This window comes from Sorex araneus, chromosome X (assembly GCF_027595985.1).
Source record: "Sorex araneus isolate mSorAra2 chromosome X, mSorAra2.pri, whole genome shotgun sequence".
Classification (NCBI taxonomy): domain Eukaryota; kingdom Metazoa; phylum Chordata; class Mammalia; order Eulipotyphla; family Soricidae; genus Sorex; species Sorex araneus.
This window is the reverse complement of record NC_073313.1, coordinates 132,603,393-132,629,353: the sequence shown is the minus strand read 5'-3', so window position 1 is coordinate 132,629,353 and position 25,961 is coordinate 132,603,393. Positions and strand designations below refer to the sequence as shown.

The 25,961-nt window shown below is 37.8% G+C and overlaps 1 protein-coding gene across 1 annotated transcript in view; it reads right to left on the bottom strand.

Moving 5' to 3' along the window:
- The window catches only part of HDX (highly divergent homeobox), a 224,018-nt gene that overhangs the window by 153,366 nt on the left and 44,691 nt on the right, over window positions 1–25,961 (bottom strand). Inside the window, exon 3 of the mRNA XM_004611643.2 lies at window positions 17,789–18,898. Within this exon, the coding sequence (XP_004611700.2) occupies window positions 17,789–18,898 (1,110 nt within the window). The remainder of the gene's footprint in view (window positions 1–17,788; window positions 18,899–25,961) is intronic.

Here is a 25,961-nt window from a genome sequence, read left to right as displayed (position 1 = left end):
ATCCCAAAGTAGAAGGAAGAATACAATGAAAGTGGTGAAAATTCAATTATGTAGAAATTAAGGAAACATGGCTTCTGCTCACTGTTCTGGCATTCCAGTAAGGCTGACATCACTGGGCCTATACCAGAGCAGTGGGCAGAGACCCTCCCTTCTAGCATGGTCACAGCCATGTTAAATGGTCCATACCATAGCTACTCATCAAATTACGAGCTGTTTACACTTATACGTCCTGTCATTTGGTGAATATATGTAGCGTAGAAAAACAATAAATCCCATCCTAATCATTCAGCACCTTCCAGGGGGGATAACTACAAAAACTTAGCCCCCAAACAACAAGAACACTAGAAAACCGATTGGAAAAAACACATAGAAACTCATCAAGTTCAATGAGTAAAAACTTTATCACTAGAGAGACCAGCTCAGCAAATCCTCCTATGATGACTTTAGTGATACCATGAGAAGGATGTTTAATGAACTCAAAAAAACTACTGCTCATTTAGTCAGCAAAGGACAAGAAAATGTGATTTGATGGGGCTGGAGCAACAGCACAGCGGGTAGGGCGTTTGCCTTGCACGCAGCTAACCGGGGTTCGATTCCCAGCATCCCATATGGTCCCCTGAGCATCACCAGGGGTAATTTTTGAGTGCAGAGCCAGGAGGAACCCCTGTGCATCGCCGGGTGTGACCGAAAAAGAAAAAAAAGGTAAAAAGAAAATATGATTTGAAATGATAAGACTATTATAATAAAGAATGACAGGAATGATGAGCATGTGATATTAAAAGTTCTATAGAAGCTCTTAATAAGCAGAATAACAGCTGAGCAAATGATCAAGGAGCTCCAAGATGAGAAGAAAGAAACCACCAAGAAGCAACAGATAATAAAACAATGAATAATCTAAAATGAAATTAACAGCATAAAAGAAAACTATGGGATAATTTCAAGATTAACAAAGAAGTATTCACAGGAGTCCATGACGAAGAGAAAAGCAAATTTAACCAAGAAACTAAGAATAGTTTAACCATTTTAACTAAGAGTAGTTAAGAAACATCAATAAGAATCTCCCAGAGTTGAAAAACAGAGGCACTGCGATCCAAGAGGCCCCCCAAATCCCAGCAAAAATAGACTCAATTAGGAAAATACCAAAACACTGTAATCAAAGCAAAAGTCAAGATGCACTGTTGCACTGTCCTAGCACTGTCATCCCGTTGTTCATAGATTTGCTTGAGTGGGCACCAGTAACGTCTACATTGTGAGACTTGTTGTTACTGTTTTTGGCATATCGAATACACCACAGGTAGCTTGCCAGGCTCTCGGTAGCTTGTTGGGCTCTCTAAGAGGGACTGAAGAATCAAACCTGGGTCGGCCGCGTGCAAGGCACATGCCTTACCTGCTATGCTATCGCTCCAGTCCAAAAAGTCAGGATAGACAAAACATTGAAGGCAGAAAGATCAAACAAGTAACATACATATAAAGGAAAATATATAAGATTAACAGCAGATCTATCAAATGAGATTCTGAACTAGAAGATTATGGAAGAATACAGCACAAAAATTTAACAAGATGAACATCTCACCAAGATATTCTATCCAGATAGGTCATCATTCACATTAGAAGGTAAATACAAAGCTTCATGAACAGGAAGAGCCTAAAGATTAAAGAGCCTTAAAACCAGCGGTTTGGGGGGATGGAGCAATAGTACAGAGGGTAGGGCCGTTTGGCTTGCACAACCCAGGTTTGATTCCAGCATCTCATATGGTCCCCCAAGCACTGCCAGGAGTAACTCCGGAATGTAAAGCCAGGAGTAAACCCAGTGCATCACAGGGTGTGACCCAAAAAGAAAGAAAAAGCTTTTTAAAGAAGCAATAAAAGTCCTTCTTTAAAAGGACAGGTCATATTTTCTAAAATTTGGCACTGAATACGGCACTCATTAATAATGCATATGGTTATCCACAACTAGATTAAGATAGGTATGTGTATTCTATCCTTCCTAAGGAATTATATTTTCAGTTATTAATAAATATCTCATTGACATAGATTTTTCTATGTCCAATCTTTTATATCAAGATATTTTTACTGAAATCTTTTATTTTAATGCACATAATTAGGCAGTTCTATATTATAATATTTCCATTATAATACTAATATTTCCTTTATAGTATTAAAAATTCTGTGCTTTTATAGACATATTCATTATTTTCCATATAAATTTTCTTAATTTACTTCACTCTTAGTTTAAAATTTATTTTTTATCATATTTTATGAAAACTAAAGTATATTAGCATAGAATTTTAAAAAGCATTATTTTAAACAAAGAATACATGATAATTACCACAATATGATATAGGTATGAAACAAAATTTAATGAAATGTATTTTAGCTCGAAAAGTTGAAAACTTGGTTATGGTAAATGAGAATGGACAGTATATTACATTGTATTAAATAATTTAAATTTCTTTAGTTACATGGTGATTACTTAGTGATTGTCTGTAATCCAGAGAACAAATCTATTTGTGTACCCATTGACAAATGGATAACAAATATTAATAATTATTCTCATTGTAAACTTTAGTTAGTACTGCTGCTGATGGACTTGAGTGATACCACAGCGGGTAGGGTGTTTGCCTTGCATGCGGCCGACCCAGGTTCAACTCCTTCATCCCTCTCTTTATTTTTGTAATTTTATTGAATCACCGTGATATAGTTATAAGCTCTCATGTTTGGGTTACAATCACACAATGATCAAACACCCATCCCTCCACCAGTGCACATTCCCTACCACCAATATCCCTGATATACCCCTTTTCCCACCTCCCCCTTCCTCCATGGCAGACAATATTCCCCATACTCTCTCTCTACTTTTAGGCATTATGGCTTGCAACATAGACACTGAGAGGTCATCATGTTTGTTCCATTATCTAGTTTTGGCACACATTTCCCATCCCGACTGATTCCATCCCTCTCCTCCATCCCTCTCAGAGAGCTTGGAAAACTACCAAGAGTATCCAACCCACACAGCAGAGCCTGGCAAGTTACCCGTGGCGTATTCTGTATGCCAAAAACAGTAGCAACAAGTCTCACAATGGAGTGTTACTGGAGCCCGCTAGAGCAAATCGATGACAGTGCTACAGTGCTACGGTGCTAGTTACATGGATTAGAATCATATGCAATTGCAAGCCATAATGCTCAAAAGTAGTGAGATAGTAGGGGTAATACTGCCATGGAGGCAGGAGGAGGGTGGGAAAGGGGGGGTATACCCGGGATATTGGTGGTGGGAAATGTGCACTGGTGGAGGGATGGGTGTTTGATCATTGTGTGATTGTAACCCAAACATAAAACTTATAACTATCTAATGGTGATTCAATAAAATTAAAAATAAATTAATAAAAATTAAAAATATATACACACTAAAAAATCATATGCAATCAACCAGCATAAATTGACCCTTAGACTGGAGCAATAGCACAGTGGGTAGGGTGTTTGTCTTGCACGAGGCCAACCCGGGCTCCATTTTTCCATCCCTCTTGGAGAGACTGCGAAGTTCCTGAGAGTATCCCGCTTGCACAGCAGAGCCTGGCAAGCTACCCTTGGCATATTCAATATGACAAAAACAGTAACAAGTCTCACAATGGCGACGTTACTAGTGCCCGCTTGAGCAAATCGATGAACAACGGGACAACAGCGTGACAGTTCTACAGTGCTGTTTTCTTGGAGCAAGTAGGATGAAATAAAATATTTATATGGCTGACAAAAGTGCAGGCTGGGTGACTGGAAGAAACCTGGGGACACTGGTGGAGGGAAGGGGATGGTGGGATTGCTTTTGGAATATTGGATGCCTGAAACAACTCTATTTCTAACAACGATTTAAATCATAGTATAATAAAATTAATATTAGATTAAAAATAATAAACCCGTCGGCCAGAGTAATACAGTGGGGAGGGCATTTGCCTTGCATGCAACTGATCATTTTTGGTCCTTGACATCTCATTTGCTCCCCAGCACCACCAGGAGTAACCCCTTAGTGCAAATCCAGTAGAGGCCCCTGAGCATTGCTGGGTGTGACTCCACCCCAAAATTAAAAAAAAAAATAAACACAAACAATTTAAATTTCAGAAATAATGATTAAATGATTTTTAAAATAAATTAAGAAAACAACACAATGTGTCAATTAAAACAGAAAAGTTTTCAAAAGAATAAACAATATGAACAATTCCTTAGCTAGTCTCGCAAAGAATTAAGAAGTGAATAAATTATAATATAAAATTCAAAAATATATTTCATAGTACAGTACTATTAAAAACTGTACCAGTGACTAGACAATCAAGAAAAAATGGATGAACACTTAGAATTATATTTTAAAGTTGTATCAGAAGGAAGGAGAAAGGTGAATAGACAAATATATCGTTAGTATATTAATTGAAATAATAATTAAAAATCTACTCAAGAACAGAAGCCAGATCCAAGTAGGTTCAATAAAGAGTTCTACAAAATTTTCCAAGAAGATGTGTCTTCTATACTCCTCAAGCTCTTCTAAAATATCAGATTCAAGAATCCTTCTTAATAGCTTTGATGAAGTCAATACTACCTTACTTTCAAAAGCAGGTGGAGATAGCAATAAACTAGAAAATTACAGACTGCTAATCTGAATAAATATGAGGGCAAATATCCCAAACAAAATCTTAACAAATTGAATCTAACAATATAGGAAAAGGATTATATGTCATGATCTAGTATGCCTGAAACAACTAGATCTAGTATGCCAGGGATTCAATTTTAGTTCAAGAATGCAAATTGTTTAATGTTATACATTACACTATACCTGCAAAAGGAAAGATGAAAAGCATATTATCATAGTGATCAATGCAGCGAAAGCTTTCAACTGGATTCAACATGTAATGACATTACACTATACCTGCAAAAGGAAAGATGAAAAACATATTATCATAGTGATCAATGCAGAGAAAGCTTTCAACTGCATTCAACATGTAATGACAAAAAGAACTTAACAAAATATGAATTAATAAAACATACCTCAAGATAATAACAGATTTTCCCAAGGAACATACAACATCAAACTCAATGAAGAAAAACTCGAAACCATTCCTCACATTTCAGGCACAAAGGAAGGATGCACACTTTCTCCATTATTTGCAATATAGTGGACTTGGAAGTCCACACCATAGCAAGCAGGTAAGTAAAAGGGATCCAAGTGGAAAATAATACATTACTCTATCATTGTTTGCAGAGGACAAGATAATATACATAAAAAGCACTAAAGATTATACTAAAAACTTCTTGGATTATCTATGACTGAAACCCAATCATGAACAGTTTTGTAACTGCGCATCTCACGGTTATTCAAACAAAAACAATGGGGAAAAGTCCAATATAGCAAAGTAAGAGGATACAAAATAAATACACAAAAGTCAGTTGCATATTTATGTGCAAAAAGTTAATTATCTGGAAAACATCCAATCCCATCAGAAAATGGGGCGATGAAATGAACAGTAACTTTCTCAAAGAAGAAATCCTAGTGTCCAAAAGGCCCATGAAAGAATGCACTTCATCATTAAGCATCAGAGAGATGCAGATCAAAACAACAATGAGATATTATCGCACACCACAGAGACTGGCATACATCCAAAAGAACAAAAGCAACCTGTGTGTGCGTGGATGTGGGGAGAAAAGAACTCTCCTTCACTGCTGGTAGGAATGCCTACTGCTTCAGCCCTTTTGAAAAACGGTATGGACTCTTCTCAGAAAATTAGAAATTGATCTCCCATTTGACCTAACAGTACCACTTCTGGGAATATATCCCGGAGATGCAAAAAAGTATAGTAGAAATGACATCTGCACTTGTATGTTCATTGCAGCACTGTTTATAATAGTCAGAATCTGGAAACAACCCGAATGCCCAAGAACAGATGACTGATTAAAGAAACTTTGGACTGGTGAAGGGATGGGTGTTTGAGCATTGTATAGCTGAGACTTTGACCTGAAAGCTTTGTAACTTTCCACATGGTGAATCAATAAAAGAATTAATAAAAAAAAAAAGAAACTCTGGTACATCTATGTAGTGGGATACTATACAGCTGTTAGAAAAGTTGAAGTCATGAATTTTGTATATAAGTGGATCAATATGGAGAGTAACATATTAGTTAAATGAGTCAGAAAGAGAGGGACAGACGCAGAAAGATTGCACTCATTTGTGGAATATAAAGTAACAGAAGAGAAGACTAAAACCCAAGGATAGTAGAGATAAGGACCAGGAAGATTGCTTCATGGCTTGGAACCTGGCCTTACATGCTTGGGGAAAGGCAGTTCAGATAGAGAAGGGACCACCATTTAAGGATGCTTGGAGATCCCCCTCGGGATGAGAGATGTGTGCTGAAAGTAGACTATAGACTGAACACAATGGCCACTTAATATCTGTATTGCAAACTACAACACCCAGAAGGATAGTGAGAGCAAAAGGGAATGTGTCTGCCACAGAGACAGCGGTGGATGGGGTGGAGGTGGTGGGAAGGACACTGAGAACATTGGTGGTGGACAATGGGCACAACTGGAGGGATGGGTATCGATCACTGTAAGACTGAAACATAAACATGAAAGTTTGTAAGTCTGTAACTGTTCCTCACGGTGATACATTGAAAATAAATAAATAAAGTATCTGTTAAATAAATAAAAAATTAGTGTCATGTAAAACAGTCTCCAAAAATATCAAATATCTGAGTTTCCCTAACAAAGTATGTGAAAAACTTGTATGTCAAATATTTTAAATCTTTATTTTTAATAAAGATGACACCAAAAAGTAGAGAATATTTCATGTTCATTAACTAGAAAAATTAACACTGTCAAAATGATCATTTTGTCCAAGTACATATTTAATGCATTTCCCATAAATCCCAATCACATTATTCGAGGACTTATAGTATATGTTCTTTAACATGTATAAACTGCAAAAAAAAGCTATTCTAGAAAAAAATAAGATGGGAGCAGTTCGTTTTCCTAATTTTTAATTTTTCTGTAAAACTGCAGAAATAAAAACTGGATCGTAATGGGAAAAGGTAGACTCTCAGACCAGTAGAATTGAGAGTCCAGGGATAAACACTCAGATTTGCCTTTTTTCTATGACAAAGTAACTGTGTGAACAAAATGGAGCAAGGAAAGCAGCTTTAACAATTGGTGCTAGGAAAACTGAAGCTTGTAAAACTGAAACTGAACACATATTTCACAAAGTCAATTCAAACACCTTGAAATTATATTAGAATCTATAAAATACACTGATGAAACCATAGGTAGAACTCTCCAGCATATGTACCCCCAAAGAGATTTCAATTATTTGCTTCCATCAATAAACACTTAAAAAACAGAAATAAATAAATGGGAAAACATCAAATTAAAACATGTTCATGGCAAAAGAAAGTCTGACTAAAATAAGCAAACTAAGGAGGAGAAAAATATATTCATTGTCACTAATTCTCAGGGAAATTCAAACCAAAATAGCAATAACCTTACACCAAAAGAATGATCTATATAAAACTCTTGGAAGAAGTGATGGCAGCGATGTGGCAAAAAGAAATGCTCACACAGTTACTTTGTTCAGCCTGTTTATGAAACAGTCTGTAAACTATATTTAAAAGTTAATAAAGAATTCCTAGTTAACACATGCAAAAAAATGGGTTTAGACCTTGACCTGACACCATGCACAAAAGTCAGATCAAAATGGATTAAAGACCTCAACATTAGACCACAAACCATAAAGTACATTGAAGACAAGGTCGGCGAAACCCTCCACGATATTGAAGATAAAGGTATCTTCAAAGGTGGCACGGAACTAAGCAATCTAGTAAAAACAGAGATCAACAAATGGGACTACATTAAACTAAAAAGCTTCTGCACCGCAAGAGATACATTGACCAGAATCCAAAGACTATCCACAGAATGGGAAAGGATATTTACACAATACCCATCAGATAAGGGGTTGATATCAATGGTATATAAAGCACTGGTTGAACTCTACAAGAAGAAAACATCCAACCCCATCAAAAAATGGGGCGAAGAAATGAACAGAAACTTTACCAAGGAAGAAATACGAATGGCCAAAAGGCACATGAAAAAGTGCTCTGCATCACTAATCATCAGAGAGATGCAGATCAAAACAACTTTGAGATACCACCTCACACCACAGAGACTAGCACACATCCAAAAGAACAAAAGCAACCGCTGTTGGAGAGGATGTGGGGAGAAAGGGACCCTTCTTCACTGCTGGTGGGAATGCCGACTGGTTCAGCCCTTCTGGAAAACAATTTGGACGATTCTCAAAAAATTAGATATTGAATTCCCATTTGACCCAGCAATACCACTGCTGGGAATATATCCCAGAGATGCAAAAAAGTACAATCGAAACAACATCTGCACATGTATGTTTATCGCAGCACTGTTTACAATAGCCAGAATCTGGAAAAAACCCGAATGCCCCAGAACGGATGACTGGTTGAGGAAACTTTGGTACATCTATACAATGGAATACTATGCAGCTGTTAGAAAAAAGGAGGTCAAGAATTTTGTAGTTAAGTGGATGGGCATGAAAAGTTTCATGCTGAGTGAAATGAGTCAGGAAGAGAGAGACAGACATAGAAAGATTGCACTCATCTATGGTATATAGAATAACAGAGTGGGAGACTATCACCCAAGAACTGTAGAAATAAGTACCAGGAGGTTGACTCCATGGCTTCGAGGCTGGCCTCACGTTCCGGGGAAAGGTCAACTCAGAGAAGCGATCACCAACTACATTGTAGTCGAAGGCCATGTGGGGGAAGGGAGTTGCGGGCTGAATGAGGGCTAGAGACTGAGCACAGCGGCCACTCAACACCTTTATTGCAAACCACAACAGCTAATTAGAGAGAGAGAACAGAAGGGAATGCCTTGCCACAGTGGCAGGGTGGGGTGGGGGGGAGATGGGATTGGGGAGGGTGGGAGGGACGCTGGGTTTACGGGTGGTGGAGAATGGGCACTGGTGAAGGGATGGGTTCCCGAACTTTGTATGAGGGAAGTATAAGCACAAAAGTGTATAAATCTGTAACTGTACCCTCACGGTGATTCTCTAATTAAAAATAAATAAAATTAAAAAAAAAATAAAAAAAAAAAGAATTCCTAGTTAAGCATGTCTTTAAGAAATACATCAAATGCTACAAATAAAGTTTGGCTTCTGTTCTCAAAATAAGGGAAAAAATTTGTCAAACTATAACTTTAAGTTATAAATATAATCTTGCAACTGAAACACAAAGTATTTACTAAATGATCAGCCAACAATCAGTTTTTTGAACAATAGTCAAATAATCATAATTACTATCATGTCCTTGCTGGAAAGAACTAGTGTCTTATCATAAACCACAATTAGCTATTTTTTTCTTTTTACATGACTCCTTGTTGAACAAAAAGCTAAGCAATTAAAGAACTCAAATATTCTGATAGTCTGCTGGACTAACATGATATGAATTATTACATTAATTCTGTAATTTAAAATGTAAACAGCAGAGACATTACCTAAAATGAAGGAATAAGCCTTTCTGGTATCTTCCCATTCACAATAAGTTAACATCCAGAGAATGGCTATGATAAAATTACAATAACTCTGAAGTAGAATATGAAGATTTTATAAACTTCAGGCTTGAGAAAAGGAGTTTGAAATAGACAACTTTCCCTTACTCCTAACAAGATGCACAGTAAAGTTCTGAACTAGATTACTTTATCTTCATGGACCTTTGGACTATACTTTGAAAAGCCTTCTAATTCCTCCGGTTTAAATCCTTAAAGATATTCAACTTTATCAAGTTAAGAATCACTATACCCAAATTTGGGGGAATTTTTAGCAATTAATTTTAAATTTTAACAATGAGAATTGATGCCATGTTTTCTAAAGTTTGTTGTATTTGTTTAGAATACAAACTTGTTTGCAGGTTTGTGCATACAATGTTTTAACATAATTTTAAATAAAAATATACCACAACTAAAAATCTAGGAAATACCTTTCTTAATACAAAAGGTGTCAGTGATATAAAACAGAAGTAGAGCATTTGCCTTGAATGTACACATTCAAGGACTTAAATGCCCAACCTTGCAAAAAGAAGAAAACAGAAAACTTTGGGGTGCTTTATGTCCATGACACTATCAAGTTTGTTTCTATAAATTAGTCCTTAAAAACTAAAATGGAGATCCGGAGCTGCCGCACATGAAACGGACCCTCTGCTCCTAAAGACTATGATCTGAGAGGTCTTCTGACCCATTTTGGCACCCAGAGTGGCTTCTTACAGAAATGCATATAGACTGTGAACTGAGCTAAATATTAGAAATCCAAAACCGTGTGGCCGCGAGCTCATAGAGTCTTCATTCTCAGCAATGAAAAGAAATTATTAAATGATGCCTTTTCAGCAGGCCTGATTGTTGGGGGAAAATTCCAAACAATAGTAGTGAGTTCTCTAGTGAAATATTGAACGTATTCAAAGTATAGAGAGAATAAAGTGAAGATCATTAGCTACTTAGGTGGGGAGTGGGTGGGAGGGGAGTATATTGGGGTTCTTGATGGTGGAACATGTGCACTGGTGAAGGGATGGGGTTTAATCATTATATAACTGAGACTTAAAACTGAAAGCTTTGTATTTTTTTCACGGTGATTCAATAAAATAAATATTTTTTTAAAATAAAAAAAACTAAAATTAATTTGTTATTATTAAGTGAACAAATATATGAACTAAAATTTTTGTTAGTTTTTATCATAATATTAATTAAAATGAAAAGATAAAACATCACTGTCCAAGCAAGTGGAAGCAAAGATAACCAAATTGTGCTACATTAAACGGAAAGCTTCTGCATCTCAAAAGAAATGGTGCCCAAGACACAAATATAGCCCATAGAATGGAAAAAAAAAAACTTACCCAATACCTAGCTGATAAAGGGTTAAAATCAAAAATAAATAAGGCACTGGTAGAAAAAAAGTCCATCCAAACCCATCAAAAATTGATAATATAAATGAACATAAACCTTCTCAAAGAAGAAGTTCATATGGCCAAAAGGCACAGGACAAAATGCTCTATATCACTAATGGTCAAGAAGATGCAAATCAAAACAATGAGATATCATCTCATACCACAAAGCCTGGCACATATCCAAAAGAACAAGAATAACCAGTTCTGGTCCAGATATGGCTAAAAGGGTCTCTCATTCATTGTTGGTGGAAATGCTGACTTGTCTAGCCTTTTTATAAAAAAATATGGGCATTCCTCAAAAAGCTAGAAATTGAGATTGCATAAGACCCAGGAGTAACAATTCTAGGAATATACCCTAGCACCCCCAAAACACTGAAGAAAGACATCTGCACCCTTACGTTCATTGCCACACTATTCACAGTATCCAGAATCTGGAAACAACAAAATTGTCCAATAGCAGAAACTAGATAAAGACACTGCAGTACATCTACACAATGGAATTTTATGCAGCTATTAGGAAAAACAAAGTCATGATAATTTCTTATACATGGATGAACATGGAGAGTATCAGGCTGAGTGAAATGAGTTAGAAGGAGCAACAGACATAGAATGATTGCAGACTTGAGATAAGAGGCCTGAAAAAAGGTAACTTTCCCTTTTAGAGATACGCAGGATATAAAAAAAAAACATAGTATCAGATTAGTACTCAAGGATAGTAGAAACAAGAGCCAGAAAGGTTCAACAGTTGGAAACTCGCCACAAGTTTGTGTGTGTGGTGTGGTGGGAGACAGGACAGTTAGGATAGAGAAGGGACCTCTATGACAATGCTAGTTGGAAATGGTCACTCTGAATGAGAACTGAATGCTGACAACAGATAAAGGGATATGCATGATAAACTTTTGTTACCTGTATTACAAATCATAATGCTCAAAAGGAAAGTGAGAGAGTGAGGGGGAATGACAGAGAGGAAGAGAGACAGAAGAAAAGTGCCTGCCATGCTATCGATGCAGACTATGGGGGTGGTCGGAGAGAAACTGGGGACATTAGTGGTGGTAAATATACACTGGTAAAGAAACAGGTGTTCAAACATTGTATGACTGAAAAGCAATCTATGAACACTTTGTAACTGCGTATCTCACAGTGATTCAATAAAAGAGTGTGGTGATGATCTAATTTGTATCAGAAATATGGATATTGAACAAAGGTAATAGATAAAGAATTATGTAAAGGATATGTATTATCTAAAGGATCAAGAATACTCCACACTCTTTAATATTTATGCACCAAATGATGGTGCATCCAAGGACATAAACATACTACTATAGCCCTGCATAGAGATATCAACAAAAACACAATAGTAGTAAAACCATTGTACTCTCACAAATTGCAAGAGCAAGTAAAAAGCGAAATGATTTCTCTAAAAAACAAAATAAACTGAAATATTTAGAGTTGGAAGTAACAAATATTTGATGTATTCTTCTCCTGCATAACTCTCCTTGGCACCCCAAAGTCAAATGCATATTTTCCTCCAATGTACAAGGTACCCTGTTCATGAAACACAGCATGTTTTTATACAACTTTTATTAAAGTCAGGTAGATTGTGTATTGAGTCTTTCATTTAGTAATGAAATGCAAATACTTTTTAATGTATATGCTTAAAAAATGTAAAAACCTAAAGCCAGAGATGTGGATCAAGTTGTGAAGCATATATACCTCCATATGTAGGCCCTGGAATATTGAATCCAGGAGCAGAATTTTTTTATGTAAACACATTTTTATGAACATAAATCAAGCAAAATATGAAACTAAAAATCAGTAACTCTACAATGAAATTATGAAACTCCAATTTAAACAAATTTAACAATATTTATTTCAATGAGTATCTACTGAAAAATAAAACATTATTGGAAAAATTAAGTTGATATAAGAAGTATAAATGCATCTTACGTTCATAGGGAAATAATATTACTAGCACAGCAAAACTTCAGAAACAAATCTAAAGATTGAATACAATCTAATCAAAATTCAAGTGGATATATTTTGCAGAAATCGTCATACTAATCACAAACAAGTATTAAATTCAAAACACCCAAAAGACCCAAAGTAATTTAGAAAAAGTAGAACAATCTTGAAGAATTCACACTTCTAAGTTTCAGAAGTTACCACAAAACTTCAACAATCAAACTGCAATACCAGCATAGAGATAGTCATATATGTATATATACGGAATATTATTCAGAACCCAGAAATTAGTGTTTATATGTGGTTTGTTTTTTTTGGAAAAGGATGATGAGACCATTCAATACTGAATGTGTAATCTTGTCAGAAATGTTTTGGAAGAATTAGATTTCAATATTCCAAATAGCTAGGTGAACACCTATTACAGAACAAACAAAAACTAAGAAACAGAATGAGCCTGATATGTAAGAAACACATGCATAAAATTCTTAGAAGAAGAAACATAAGAGTCATGTTTGTCACTTTGGCTTAGACACAGTTTCTCAGATACAATATGGAAGGGAGAAGTTATAACAGAAAAATCAGTTAATTAAATTTTATTACAATGTGAAATGTTTGCACAAACCATATCCTCCTGAAAGTGAATATGCAATGTTTAAAGCTGAAGAAAGTAATTGCAAATCTTAATTTTTTTAATCTTTTAATGATTAGTATCTAATTTATATTTAAAAACTGCATAATTTCAACTCCCCCAAAACCCAGTTTTTAAAATGGATACATTCATTCCCAGTATTGCCTATGGTTTCCCAACACCACCAAGAATGACCCTGAGTATGGCCAGGTGTATGGCCTACCACACCCTAAAATGGATAAATTAGTAGGTGTATCCTTATTCAGGGGCTGAAGCAATCTGAAGCGATAGCACAGTGGGTAGGGTGTTTGCCTTGCACTCGGCTGATCCAGGTTCAATTCCTCTGCCCCTCTTGGAGAGCCCGGAAAGCTACCGAGACTATCCCGCTCACATGGCAGAGCCTGGCAAGCTACCCGTGGTGTATTCGATATGCCAAAAACAGTAAAAAAAAGTCTCACAATGGAGAAGTTACTGGTGCTCACTCGAGCAAATTGATGAGCAATGGGATGACAGTGATACAGTGATACAGTAATCTTTGTTCAGGGGTTGCCCACATATTAACTTGGAGTCTTTAATTCCTTTCTTTTATGGGACACCCGTGGCAATCTCCCTCCTGTAGAAACTCAAATACTGTAAATTTTGGGAGGGGCTCACTAAGCGATGCTCAGGGATCTGACTCTGCACTTAGGACTCACTCCTGGCAATGAAGTGAACCATATGGAATACAAGAGATCAAACCTGCGTCTGCCAAGTCAAAGTCAAATGCCCCGTCATCTGTACTCTGGTTGTGCCGCACCCCACCCCTGCATACTATCTTGAGTATGTTGCTCTCTCTTCCTCTCTCTCATTCCCAAAATGAAACTATTTTACTGAGAGAGACAGAGACACAGACACAGAGAGAGTCCTTATCTGAATTGCCTTCTCTCAAATAAGATGTTCAAATTGGGCCAAGGAAAATAACACAAGGGTTAAAACTCATACCTTCCATTTAGCCAAACTTGTTTGATCCCTGACAACATATGGTCCCCTGAACATGTGTGGATGTAACCCTAAAAGATAGCACCAACAGCATAGCACAGTCGCACTGTCGTCCCGTTGTTCATCAATTTGCTCGGCCAGGCACCAGTAACATCTCCATTGTGAGACTTGTTGTTGCTGTTTTTGGCATATCGAATATGCCATGGGTAGCTTGCCAGGCTCTGCTGTGTGGGTGGGATACTCTCGGTAGCTTGCCAGGATCTCCTAGAGGGACAGCAATGGAGCCCGGGTCGGCTGCATGCAAGGCAAACACCCTACCTGTTGTGCTATCGCTCCAGTCCAGCACCAACAGTATAGTTCATGTAATTCCCCAGCACCACAGGACCAGAGAAGTACTGCATCATCAGGCTGTGTTGAAGTTCTGACAAGGTTAACTGAGAATTTCTTGGAGTGATCTCCAAATCTGAGTAGAGGTTAGAAGTCCCACAAGTTTAAATGTACAGTAAGATGGATAAAAACAGGTAAAATTATTAGGTATTTATGGAAATGAAAATCAAAATAACGGTGCTATATTGCACATCTATGAGTATGGTTAAAAACAAAACATGGTATTTTCCCGTGTCTACAAAACAGAACTGGTTCTTTTTTTTAAATTTTTTAAATTTAATTGAATCACCGTGAAATAGTTATAAGCTTTCATGTTTGGGTTACAATCTCGCAATGATCAAACACCCATCCCTCCACCAGTGCACATTTCCCACCACCAATATCCTGGGTATACCCCCCTTTCCCACCCCCCAACCTCTATGGCAGACAATATTCCCCATACTCTCTCTACTTTGGGGCATTATAGCTTGCAACACAGACACTGAGAGGTCATCATGTTTGGTCCATTATCCACTTTCGGCATGCATCTCCAATCCCAACTGGTTCCTCCAGCCATCATTTTCTTAGTGATCTCTTTTCTATTCCATCTGCCTTCTCCCCTCTTAAATTATTAGCATCATTTAAAATTTCCTCATTTATTACTCCCTGAGAAAATTTGAAAGTAGATTATCTTCTAGAAAGAAGCACTCTGCTTGAAGATATACGCTGAAACAGAGAGAAGTGGGATATTTCAGATATCCCTGTAATATAGTCCCAGTGCCAGAAAACTAAATTGCTTGCTTACACTACATTGCTAAAAGTTGACAAGATATTCACAGATCCACTTTTCTACCTTCTGATACAATAGTAATATAGCCTGGTAATATAACTTCTTCAAATCTGGGAGGATGGGACAAGAGAAATAGTATGAAGTAAGGCATTTGTCTTTCATGCAGTCAAGCCAGGTTCAATTCCTGGCACCACATATGGTCCCACAAGTGCTGTGAGTATTAAGTCCAAGTATGGATAGGTGTGGCCCCAAATCCAAAACTATCAAGAATGATAATTACCACAACGATAGACTAATTGGCTGTTTCCCAGAAGAATATAAACTGAACCCTAATCCCCAGTATGATGGTAGGTGGATGTAGGGCCATTGTGAAGTAGTTGCTGTTCTCGTTAATGTGATCAGTGCCCTTATACAGTCCTTGGTTCCTTCTAATAAATGATGGCACAGCGAGACTATTTTCTATGCATTAAGAAGCAGACTTTCACTATACGCTGGATTTGAAAGCCTCTTTATTTTGGACAGCTCAAACATCATGGCAATAAGAATAAAATGTTTGTTGTATTTTTAAATCACCAAACCTATGTTATTTTTGCTATAGCAGCCCAAATGTATGACTATACATCCCTAGGGACCAATCTCAAATATTTGGTCTCAATTTTATCTGATCTCAATTAAAATAAACATATACCAAAATAGTAATCCAAGAGTATTACAAATAATACTATCTAGTCAAGGTCAGGTTGGACTAGGTCTGGTTTGATAAGGGGAATATATTTTAATAGACAAATAGAATATATTTAATAGACAAATAGAAAATATTTTAATAGACAAATTTAATACACAAATTATAGTGAGACTGATAAAAGATTTCTATTCTTCTATTATACAAAAGCTGCTTCTTCCTCAACTACTTTGGATTTGTGTGAAATAGATAATATTTTGCTTGAAATTGAATATAGAAGTTAGCTTGGCTATCAGAGTTTCAGGCATACAATATTCCAGTCCCACACATATATTAGTGTCTCTCCACAATGTCTCATAGTCCTCTCTCAACCCCTCCCATGCCATTCTTTTGGCAAACTCTAAATTTAATTATCATTTACTCATATGTTTACAATTGTGTAAAAACTTGTAGTCTTCCTGTACATATTAACCGTATCTCTCCTGCCCCCAAAGTGTCTAGGACCCTCCACCAATTTCTTAATGGTACCTCCAGTCCATCTGATTTTCATTTTGATGAGGTAGCTATAAATTGGAACTAAGAGAAGTCAGTTCTTTATATTGGTTAAAAATAGCCCAGAAGTATCTTAGAGCCAGACAAAATATAAACAACTGTTCACATTAAAGGTTTAGCCATTAGCAAGGAATAATGTCAAACCAGGGTGTCCTTCTATTAGATATTTTTAAACTAAAGCAGATTTTTCAGAGAGAAGGTTGATGGCTTCAAGACATGTAGGCTTATATTCCACTGATGAAATTTTTGAAATGAACCTAAACAAATAAACATTTTACTATGATTATTTGATTAATGGTCCACGAAATTTAAAAAAATCCATTTCCTTTCAAATAGGTTAGTTGACTGAACTACTGCATTGTGTGACTTCTCAGCTATTGTTACTTAGAGAAATCATTGATTTACATGTCTATATATGCAGGAAAGAACCACTAATTACCTAGCAGAAATCACTGACTTACCTGTCTATATATGCAGGAATTACCACTAATCTGGTGGCATCATCAGAAACTGCAAACAACAATGATTACAAGAATAACCTATGTTCGAAGTATGAGTTTAAATGATTTAAGTCTATTTCAGTGATAAGGAATCAGAAGAAAAATCATTAAAAATGTAAGAGGAAGTTACCATAAGATGCAAATAATTTTGTAAACACTCAACATCTTAAAATATAACAAAAGGCATACGATTCTTCAGAGTTGACCCCAATCTATGACTTTGAAACAAATATTTTAAATAACTTCAAAATATTACTAAAGGAATGCACCTCTGAAGTCTAACTGAATACCAACACAGCTTTTTACACACAAAAATAAGCTTTATGAAATAAACTTACACATTACCTGGTAATTGTTTTGGTTTTGTGAAAACCTCAATTGGTTTGGTGATGAAAAATGAGGAGAAAAATTACTCCGTGATGAATTTGCATTACTGTACATTGTAGTAGATGCTGTGTGCAATGAGGTCCGTGGTGTCAAGTGACAGTCTCTGTTTTGATACAACACATTATCTGAAAGGTCTCTAATGTTAACCATTTGTGAATTTGGCATATTTCTTCCTAGTCCGGACAAAGTTGTACTTTGGTTCTCAGCTCGAAGGGAACTGCCACTTTCATAAAATCTTGAGTAGCTTGGTATCTGTGCTCCCATCAATGCCAACTCTTCCTCTCTGGCATACTCATCATCAGCATCCCCAGTTTCCATTGCAATAGACAAACACGTTCCTTCTGCTGAATTGGTCCTCTGTGTGCCACTTCCTCCCAGAATTCTCTGGGGGTAATCGCTAACAGCCAGTGAAAATACTTCACGGATTTCCAAGTTCCGCGTTCTGCAGTAAGGGTCTCTAATAGTTGGCTTTTGCCCACATAAGTTACGTGAACCCATGTGTTCGGGTTTATATAATCTTTGCATTCCAACTGGTTCTATCTTGCAAGGTCGGTTACACACTGATGGCTTTTGAGGTACTGTTATTTCAGAAGTTTGCATTGAAGAGTTACCGTAGTTTTTCTTTGTGTGATTGTATACTGAGTTTCCAGCATTCAACACACTTGTCTGTCTTGACAAAATAATAGTTTTTTCACCTAAGAGCAGAGAGGCATTTTTACAGTGTGCCACTTGTCTTTGAACAGGAATGTGCAACTGAAACTCAGTGTCATTTTTACTGGCTGTTTTCTGATTAGGGATTTTATGTGCTTCTGTGATTTGTGTATTTGTATGTTTGGTTGCTCCTTGCCTATTTGATGAATTGGCTGGGCTGTATATACCAGTTACTATGACATCATTATTGGAAGATGCCCAAGAAGATTGTTGACTTGAGGATCGAGCAATATTAACCACATTTCTGACTGTAATGTCTGGAGTTCCCAAAGAGGGACCGGAAACAGTTCCTGTTGTTGCTGTTCCTGATTCAGAATTCTTACTACTCATTTTTCTTCTCTTATTGCCAACCCACGTCTGGAAGGATAAAAAATGGTATTATGGAAAGGTTCTTAACAAGAACCAGAAAAATTCCCTTTCCATGTGAAAAAACTGTATTCTCATATGCCATAGATTGAAGGTCTATACAAATTTAAAAGAAAAAAATGTTACTAGAATTAAGAATTTTAAGTGAAATATAAGGTCAAATATACCAGGAACTTGTACTTAACAAATATCTAGGAGCTCTGATAATAGAATGATATTACTCCTCTCCTATTAAAAATCAGGATATTACTATGAATCAAGAACTCTAAAATTGTTTGTATTTATTAGCCTAAGAAATTACTTCTGAGAAGTTACCTTAAAAACTAGTGACAGGTAAACACAGTTTCTATGTGATAAAGTTTATCACATATTTGTTTATAATAGTAAAAAAATTAAACCATAGTAAAGGCAAAAATATTTTATAATATTGGAAAATGCTCATATTATTCAAAATATGCAGTTGCAATCTTCAGGTTGAACAAATACTTGAATTTATGATGACTTTTCTTAATATCATATTACCTGGCATTTAGATTACATTTAGAAATATTTGCTATTATAAACCATACTGCAATGCACATTAGTATACAAACATCTTTCTTGCTATTTGTTTGAATGTCTTTTGTTATTTATTATTTGCATGTAGTTTTTTGTATTTTCAAAGAACTTCTAATATATGAGAGTTTTGATTTCCACATATAATGCTTTGCATTATCTTTTTAATGATATTTTTAGTAGTCTGGGAGTTAATAAAGATACGTAAACTGTTGTTTAGACTTGAAATTCACTATTAACTATATTAATCCTATATAATTATTGCTAATATCTCAAACCATACATTATTTTACTCATATGTTGGGGAATTTGTTTTTTAATTAATTTATATGAGTAGTTTGCAGGCCCTTTGTGAGGCATCCTAGATCACAGGGCTGTCAGGATTGCCTCAGTGTATATCATAGCAACAAGAAAAAAATTCATGTTTCCATGTTTGCCCTAGGTGCATTTTAATCCATTAAGTTATCTCTTGGACACTAAAGGAACAATTTTCTAATAGAGATAATATCTCATCACAAGTTGCAAATATTTTTCACATCCATTAATTTATGATATTGCTTTCCCCTATATACTTTAATCTACTTACAAAACTTTATGGTAAATATGTGCATTATTATGACTAACTTATTATTTTATTATTTTATGTTGTTTTGCTGAATCATTTTCCATTTAAATTATGCATTAAAACAAATTATTTTCCAAAATGCCTACCACATGAGGTTTGGGTTCAATGAATTGTGGCAGAGGGATATTGGTAATTTGGTGTTGTGATATGGTAATGTATTATTAAGAAATGTGAAATTATAGTCTTGAAACATATAGTTGTGCAAACCAATGTTAATTCAATTTAAAAACTAAAAATAATATTTTTTAATTACATTAAGGAATGCTACACAAACATGGTGCATGGGATGTAGTTGGTTTACTCTTATATGGTATTTTATTCTAGTTTAGGTAATATAGTTACAGTAATGTTTAAATTTATAGTATTGATGTGCACAGTTACAGCCACCAATGCCACTAAAGTGTGTATGGCCCACCAACCCTCTCCTTATGTGACTTCTCGTTCAATCTTCCTTCTACTCTCACCGAAACCCATTATTTGTTGTTGATTGACAGTTTTTGTTTAGGTGCTGTGTGTTATATATCTGAAGTGCTATATTGATTTAGTCAAACTTAAATGTTATAGAACATATAGCACTAATCTATGTAATAGATTAGTAATGTAATGGTATAAATAAAAGTTAACCAAATTAACTCCTATTATGTGATTTTAGTAGATATTAGCTCACTTGATTGGTCTCATTTCTAATTGAATAAATGAAGAAAATGGAGATCAGAAAAGATAAGCAGTCTGTGAAAGTATATCCAGCGAGCAAGTTTCAGAGAAAAAATCCAAAATCAATCCTACCTCAAGTATATTCTTATTCAACTACGGTAATACAACACCAAACTTGTCATTATTATTGTCTACTTTATAATTAATGTTCCATAGTGTTGGAACAATATTACAGTGTGTATGGTGATTGCCTTGCATGGTGACTGACGCAGATTCAATCCCCGAGCCCTGCCAGAATTGATCCCTGAGTGCAGAGCCCAGAGAAAGCCCTGAGAACAGCCAGGTGTGACCCACGCCAAAGAAAACATAGCCTAGAGACTGACATGGACACCTGGCTTCACATGGAAAGTAGTAATTCTAAACTTACTCTGATTTAGTTTCTCTAAAAAACAGAGGTAAGAAATGAAATAGAGGGGGGAATGAATATAAATGTCAAAGGAAATAGAGGTAAGAATGAAAACCCTAAAAATACTGACTTATCAAATGTACTCAATACAATATTTATTCTTATTTGACTTTTTTTTAATTTTAGGCTATGCCAGGTGGTAATTAGAGCTTACATAGTGGAATGGAGTGATAGGACAGCATGCAGGGCCCTTGCTTTACATGTGCCCTACCCAGGATTAGTCTCTGGCACCACACACATATGGTCCCACAAACTCTGCCAAAAGGATCCTTGAGCACAAAACCAGGAGAAATCCCTGGTCACCACCACGTGTGGAGCCCAAATTATATACATATATACATATATATATAAATAATTTTCCCGTTAAACTACAGTGAAAAAATAACACATGTATTTAAAAAGTAACATTAGTTATCCAGAATGCAGTTAACAAAAAATATTCCAAGATATGTTTACTTTACTAGAAAGACAGCCCATGACCTTGCAGCACACTTTCTGTGATTTCATACTTAGTTTAATAAAATGTAGTATACCAATCTACAAAAAAATTAAAAACAATGAACTAAAGGAACACTGGAGATAGCGATTGCTTTTGGAAGCATCTCACCCTGATAATATCATGAGCTGTAGCACTGTCATCCCATTGTTCATCGATTTGCTTGAGTGGGCACCAGTAACGTCTCCATTGTGAGACTTGTTGTTACTGTTTTTGGCATATCAAATACTCCACAGGTAGCTTGCCAGGCTCTGCCGTGCAGGCAGGATACTGTCGGTAGTTTGCCAGGCTCTCAGAGAGGGATGGAGGAATTGAACACAGGTCGGCTGTGTGCAGGGCAAACGCCCTACCCACTGTGGTACCACTCCAGTCAAACATCATAACTAATCGCTAAATATTGTTAATTAAAAAAAAGAAAGTAGGCGGCTCGGGGCTTCTCCTGAAGCCCCTGCCTGGCACCTTTCCGCCGCCGCCGTCGGATCCTGACCAATCTCCATCCTGCAGGTAAACAGGCAATCCTTTGGAGAGCCTGCCTCAGCGCGGAGAAGCCCCCTCCCCGCCCCCTGCCCGCCTCGGCTCGGGGCTTCTCCTGAAGCCCCTGCCTGGCACCTTTCCGCCGCCGCCGTCGGATCCTGACCAATCTCCATCCTGCAGGTAAACAGGCAATCCTTTGGAGAGCCTGCCTCAGCGCGGAGAAGCCCCCTCCCCGCCCCCTGCCCGCCGCGGCTCGGGGCTTCTCCTGAAGCCCCTGCCTGGCACCTTTCCGCCGCCGCCGTCGGATCCTGACCAATCTCCATCCTGCAGGTAAACAGGCAATCCTTTGGAGAGCCTGCCTCAGCGCGGAGAAGCCCCCTCCCCGCCCCCTGCCCGCCGCGGCTCGGGGCTTCTCCTGAAGCCCCTGCCTGGCACCTTTCCGCCGCCGCCGTCGGATCCTGACCAATCTCCATCCTGCAGGTAAACAGGCAATCCTTTGGAGAGCCTGCCTCAGCGCGGAGAAGCCCCCTCCCCGCCCCCTGCCCGCCGCGGCTCGGGGCTTCTCCTGAAGCCCCTGCCTGGCACCTTTCCGCCGCCGCCGTCGGATCCTGACCAATCTCCATCCTGCAGGTAAACAGGCAATCCTTTGGAGAGCCTGCCTCAGCGCGGAGAAGCCCCCTCCCCGCCCCCTGCCCGCCGCGGCTCGGGGCTTCTCCTGAAGCCCCTGCCTGGCACCTTTCCGCCGCCGCCGTCGGATCCTGACCAATCTCCATCCTGCAGGTAAACAGGCAATCCTTTGGAGAGCCTGCCTCAGCGCGGAGAAGCCCCCTCCCCGCCCCCTGCCCGCCGCGGCTCGGGGCTTCTCCTGAAGCCCCTGCCTGGCACCTTTCCGCCGCCGCCGTCGGATCCTGACCAATCCCCACTCTGCTGCTTAGGGGCGTGTCCTCATCTCAGGGGGCGTGGCCTAAAAGTGGGCGTGGCCTCTTTCAGGAGCACAGGCCGCTAACGCGGCCGCAGTTATTCTTTGCTACCTCAGCTCAATCCGTACTGTGTATTCCTTTGAAAACTCACTTTTGCCATCTCAAACATTTATGTAAAATAGCCATTAGCTTAGGCTGACACTATAAAAGCTATCAGGGAATAACGGAAGTTTAGCACAATCGGAGCCCCTTCTTCCCACAAAAAGGAAGAGGAATAAATAACTACAAGGTTCCAACTCTGCACTTCCGTGACAATATGAAGAAACAGCGAAAATCCCCTCCACCAAGAGAGGGAGAAGAAAAGATACTAGAAACCTCAAAAGAGTCTCCCAACATCTACGACCTCTCAGATAAACAATTCAGAGAGGAAATATGGAGGAGATTCGACCTACTCCAAGCAACTATGGAACAGACATCCAATAAATTAAGGGAGGAGATGAATCAAGCGCTCGAACGGTCTACCAAGAAAATACAGGAAGAAATCAGAGCAGAAATGAGAGCAGAAATTTCAAACCTTCGAACGGAAGTCTCACAAATACAGCAATCGGTAGATGAAATAAAAATCTCACTAGATGCCCTCAACAGCAGAATGACTACAGCCGAAGACAGAATCAGCGAGCTTGAGGATGAGCTGCAGAAAGCTTACAGACAGCAACAAATCATGGCCAAAGACCTCAAAATGGCTATAGAGCGAATCAGAGCCCTGGGGGATGACTTCAAGAGGAACAACATAAGAATCATTGGAGTACCAGAACCACAGGGAAGTAACGCCAATGAAAAAAACATAGTCAAAGACATCATCGCTAAGAAATTCCCAGAGCTGGAGAAGGCAGGCGTCCAGATACAAGAAGTCCGAAGAGTGCCAGCAAAAAGAGACCCAAACAAAAAGACTCCAAGGCATCTCATAGTCAGAATGGCGGATGCTCTAGATAGAGACACAATTCTACAAGTAGCAAGGTCAAAGAGGGAAATCACATACAAAGGAGCACCCCTCAGATTTACGGCCGATCTGTCAGAAGAAACCCTCCGAGCCCGAAGACAATGGTGGGACATAGTGAAAAAACTCAACGAAATGAATGCCTCACCAAGAATACTTTATCCAGCTAAACTCTCACTCAAACTCGAAGGAACCATACACTATTTCTCAGATAAACAACAGCTCAGGAACTTCATAGACTCAAAACCAATCTTGAAAGAAGGTCTAAAGGGGCTACTGTAAGACAAGGAGGAGCCCCATAAGAACAACAAATCCCACAGAAAGATGACACAAAACCACATCACAATAATCTCTCTCAATGTCAATGGCCTAAATGCACCTATCAAGAGACACAGAGTGGCTAAATGGATCCGGAAATTAAACCCAACATTCTGTTGCCTGCAAGAAACACACCTGAACAAACAGAGTAAACATAGACTCAAAGTCAAAGGATGGAAAACAATCCTCCAAGCAAACAACCCCCTTAAAAAAGCTGGAGTGGCCATCCTGGTATCCGACAACATAGATTTCAGGATGAAAAAGATCAAAAGGGACAGCGAAGGTCATTTTCTGTTTATCAAGGGATATGTACAACAGGAAGAAATCACACTCTTAAACGTATATGCTCCTAACGAACGACCGGCTAAATATTTAAAACGACTCCTAACAGACTTCAAAGAGGACATCACTAACAGCACAATTGTAGTCGGAGACTTCAATACGGCCTTATCACCTCTAGATAGATCCACAAGAACAAAACTCAACAAGGAAACACTGACTCTGAATGAAGAAATCGAAGAGAGAGGCCTAATAGACCTATACAGGGCCTTACACCCCAAAAAGAAAGAATACACATTCTTTTCCAGTGCACATGGAACATTTTCAAAAATAGACCATGTACTGGGCCCCAGAACATACCTCAATAGAATCGGAAAAATAGAAATTGTATCAACCATCTTTTCAGACCACGATGCACTGAAGATAGAAGCTAACCACCCACAAATACGGAAAATCAAATCAAACACCTGGAAATTAAACAATTCCATGTTGAACAATGAGTGGGTCAAGAAGGAAATCAAGGAAGAAATCAAAAGATACTTAGAAACAAATGAGAATGAAGACACGAGCTACCAAAACCTATGGGACGCAGCTAAAGCCGTGTTAAGGGGAAAATTTATAGCTCTCCAAGCATTCCTCAGGAAGGAAGAAAGGACCCACATAGATAGCTTGACTTCACGACTCAAGACCCTAGAAAAGGACCAGAGAAAGGACCCCAAACCAGACCGAAGGAAAGAAATAATAAAAATTAGAGCAGAAATTAATGACATCGAAACCAAAAAAACAATCCGAAAGATCAATGAAACAAAGAGTTGGTTCTTTGAGAAAATAAATAAGATTGATAAACCGCTAGCAAGTCTCACAAAGAAAGAAAGAGAGAAAACTCTAATAAATCGAATCAGAAATGAAAAGGGGGACATCATAACAGAAACCAGTGAGATTCAAAAGATCATTAGAGACTACTTTGAAAGTCTTTATGCCACAAAAAAGGAGAACCTAAAAGAAATGGATGGATTCCTTGATTCCTACAATCTCCCAACACTGAAGAAAGAAGACCTGGAATACCTGAATAGACCCATCAATGTTAAGGAAATTGAAACGGTAATCAAAAACCTCCCCAAAAACAAAAGCCCAGGCCCAGATGGTTTCACTGGCGAATTCTTCCAAACATTTAAAGAAGACCTATTGCCTGTTTTCCTCAAACTTTTCCAGGAAATTGAAAAAACAGGAACTCTCCCAAACAGTTTCTATGAAGCACATATCTCCCTAA